The 3,615-nt window shown below is 34.1% G+C and overlaps 1 protein-coding gene across 1 annotated transcript in view; it reads right to left on the minus strand.

Moving 5' to 3' along the window:
* The window catches only part of tmem170a (transmembrane protein 170A), a 7,487-nt gene extending 4,927 nt beyond the window's left edge, over positions 1-2,560 (minus strand). The window contains exon 1 of the mRNA XM_007541492.2: positions 2,342-2,560. Within this exon, the coding sequence (XP_007541554.1) occupies positions 2,342-2,453 (112 nt within the window). The 5' untranslated portion in view covers positions 2,454-2,560. The remainder of the gene's footprint in view (positions 1-2,341) is intronic.
* Positions 2,561-3,615: the final 1,055 nt, after the last annotated feature.

The raw sequence follows: 3,615 nt of genomic DNA on the forward strand, positions 1-3,615 counted from the left end.
AAAAAAACTGCATGGAACATATAAGAATAGTAATCTGATCTTTAGTGAAGTTTCACAAATCACATAAAGGTTTCACAAATTCTAAACATGGATTAAAATATTCTGCTATTAGAGCATAATATTATAGTCCAGGTTTGAAGAGTCTAGGTGTTGTAGTTTTGGAGCTGGAGTGACTAATATCCAAAAAATGTCCGAAATCAGCCTTTATTGAAGTTTCACAAATCAGAAAAAGGTTTCACAAATCCCAAACATGGTTTTAAATGTTCTGCTATTAATTGAAAATAATCGATTCCAGGTTTGAAGTTTCTAGCTGTAGTAGTTTTTTTAATTAGAGCAGGTCAATGGTGATCCAAATGAAAAAAAAAAGGTGAAATTCGAATTTTACTGAGTATTCACAAATCAGAAAACTGTTTCACAAATCCCAAACATGGTTTTAAATATCCAGCTTGAAGAGGAGAATAATCTATTCCAGGTTTGAGGAGTTTAGGTATTGTAGTTTTTTAATTAGAGCAGTTTTAGTGCGATCCAGATGCAAAAAAGTGGTAAAATCAACCTTTGTTGAAGTTTCACAAATCGGATAAAAGTTTCACATATCACAAACATGATTCTAAATATTCTACTATTAGAGCAGAATAATTTAGTTCAAGTTTGAAGAGTCTAGGTCTTGTAGTTTTGGAATTAAACAGATCCTGTGTGATCGAGACTGAAAAATAGGGCAAAATTGCCCTTTTTTGAAGTTTCACAAATCAGAAAAAAGTTTCACAAATCCCAAACATGGTTCTAAATATTCTGCTTGAAGAGAAGAATAATCTATTCCAGGTTTGAAGTGTCTAGGTGTTGCAGTTTTTTAATTAGAGCAGTTTTAGTGTGATCCAGATGCCAAAAAATGGTGAAAATTTAACTTTATTGAGTTTTCACAAATCAGGAAAATGTTTCACAAATCCCAAACATGGTTTTAAATATTCTGCTATTAGAGCAGAATAATCTAGTCCAGGTTTGAAGTGTCTATGAGTTGTAGTTTTTTTAATTAGTAAATCTATGGCAATCCAGATGCAAAAAAGTGGTAAAATCAACATTTATTGAAGTTTCACAAATCAGAAAAAGTTTCACAAATCCCAAACATGATTCTAAATATTCTGCTATTAGAGAAGAATAATCTAGTCCAGGTTTGAAGTGTCTAGCTGTAGTAGTTTTTTAATTAGAGCAGGTCTATGGTGATCCAAATGAAAAAAAATGGTGAAATTCAAATTTTACTGAGTATTCACAAATCAGAAAATTGTTTCACAAATCCCAAACATGGTTTTAAATATCCAGCGTGGAAGAGGAGAATAATCTATTCCAGGTTTGAGGGGTTTAGGTACTGTAGTTTTTTAATTAGAGCAGTTTTAGTGTGATCCAGATGCAAAAAAGTGGTAAAATCAACCTTTGTTGAAGTTTCACAAATCAGAAAAAAGTTTTACAAATCCCAAACATGGTTTCAAATATTCTGCTTGAAGGGGAGAATAATCTAGTCCAGGTTTGAAGAGTTTAGGAGTTGTAGTTATTTTAATTAGAGTAGATCTATGGCGATCCAGATGCCAAAAAATGGTGAAAATTGAACTTCATTGAGTTTTCACAAATCAGATAAAGGTTTCACAAATCCCAAAAATGGTTTTTCAATATTCTGCTATCATAGCAGAATATTCTATTCCAAGTTTGAATAGTCTAGGAGTTGTATATTTTTAATTAGACCAGTTCTAATGTGATCCAGATGCCAAAAAATGGTCAAAATCTAACTTTATTGAGTTTTCACAAATCAGGAAAATGTTTCACAAATCCCAAACATGGTTCTAAATATTCTGCTATTAGAACAGAATAATCTAGTCCAGGTTTGAAGTGTCTATGAGTTGTAGTTTTTTAATTAGAGCAGTTTTAGTAATGAAAGAGGTGCCAAAAATGGTGAAAATCGAACTTTGTTGAGTTTTCACAAATCAGAAAAAGGTTTCACAAATCCCAAACATGGTTTTAAATATTCTGCTATTAGAGCAGAATAATCTAGTGCAGGTTTGAAGTGTCTAGGTGTAGTAGTTTTTAAACTAGAGTTGATTAAAGATGCGGAAAGTAGTGAAAAACTATTGGAAGCTAGAATTGGAAACCAACTTCAGCTTCGTTCACCAGCCACACTAACAGTGCTAGCGTCCGTGAGCCAACATTTAGCTATCTACTCTTTTACACTTGCTTGATAAAGTACTTAACATATCTTAAAACCGGCTGTTTTCTTGTTAAAATCGGGGACTTTTACACCCTGGCACGTAAACACGATCAGGGTGGCTACTTGGCTAGCTAGCACACATTAGCTTACCTGAGAAGTCGATGAGAAATGTATCGTTGCGATTTGTCCTCGGTACTAAATTCCAGCTGAATAGCTGCTTGGCAAAGTCTATATCACTGTACCTATTTTGCATATTTTTCATTGGTATCAAAGCATATGTGAATATGGCGAAAAGACGTGTTATAACCCACAACTGAGAGTAAAATGTGACGCAATAGCAGCGCTCCAATCCCCGCCCCCTGTTTTTCAAAACAAGTGCTCAACTTCCAGTTAAAATATCATTCACTTTCCTCTGAGCAGCTAATGACAAAAGGTTCTTGGAGCATGAACAGATAACAGAGAGAGGTCTTGTGACAAATTATGTCTGCCTGAGAAAATATTCAAATTCAAATGCACTTTAATGTGTAAGGAAGAAAGATCTCCAGTAGCAAACAGTATTAAAACAAATCTGAAGAGGCCTCCGACTAAAGACTGACATGCCAACAGCTAACATCTGGTCAGCAGAGACAATATTCCACAGTAATGTCCTGGATTACACCAAATTCTGCTAATCCAACTCATTTGCTTTTGGTGCTCCTCTTTATATTTCTATCATGCTGTATGGTTGTGAAGCCAGGCAGAGAGATGTTGGAGTTGGGGATTTGATCCTTGTCCTGTGTGATGGATGAAAGAGATGGTTTGAACTTCCTCCCCTCTCTGCTCCATGAAGTCTCCTTTACAACTCATCTTGGATCTGGGGTTGTAGTTTAGATATTATTTGAGCCTTAGAGATGTATAGTATACAATATATATTTACATCTTATATATTCCTATATATTTAGAAAATCATTCAGTGGCAATCGAAAGTGCATCAGTGTGTATAGAATTAAAAATGTCTGAAATAACACTTTTGTGTTTATAGGTGGTGATGGCTGAACAGGACAGAACTGTCCTCTCCACTAACAAAGGCTGTTTCCACATCACTTCAGATCTTTTCCCCTTGAAATAAACACCAAGTTTTATTCATCAGCATTTTAACAAACACTTTGTTATGAAGCTCAGGAAAGATATACACATCTTTGACATATAAAGTAAAATATTCTTCCCCTATTTGAGATGTTTAATTTATGTAATGCAGAAAATATGTCAAACTAGTAATTAAATGAAGAAAAAAATCCTACAAAAATACACGGATTCATTTTTTGAATACAGGGATGCATTTTTTGGCAATATGGATTTCCAGCCTGCTAAAATATGCATCCTCTCTCTATTCTCCCCAAATATTATCCTATTGATATAAAACTCATACCAGTAGTTTACAGAAC

Source organism: Poecilia formosa, unplaced genomic scaffold (assembly GCF_000485575.1).
Source record: "Poecilia formosa unplaced genomic scaffold, Poecilia_formosa-5.1.2 Scaffold612, whole genome shotgun sequence".
Lineage (NCBI taxonomy): Eukaryota > Metazoa > Chordata > Actinopteri > Cyprinodontiformes > Poeciliidae > Poecilia > Poecilia formosa.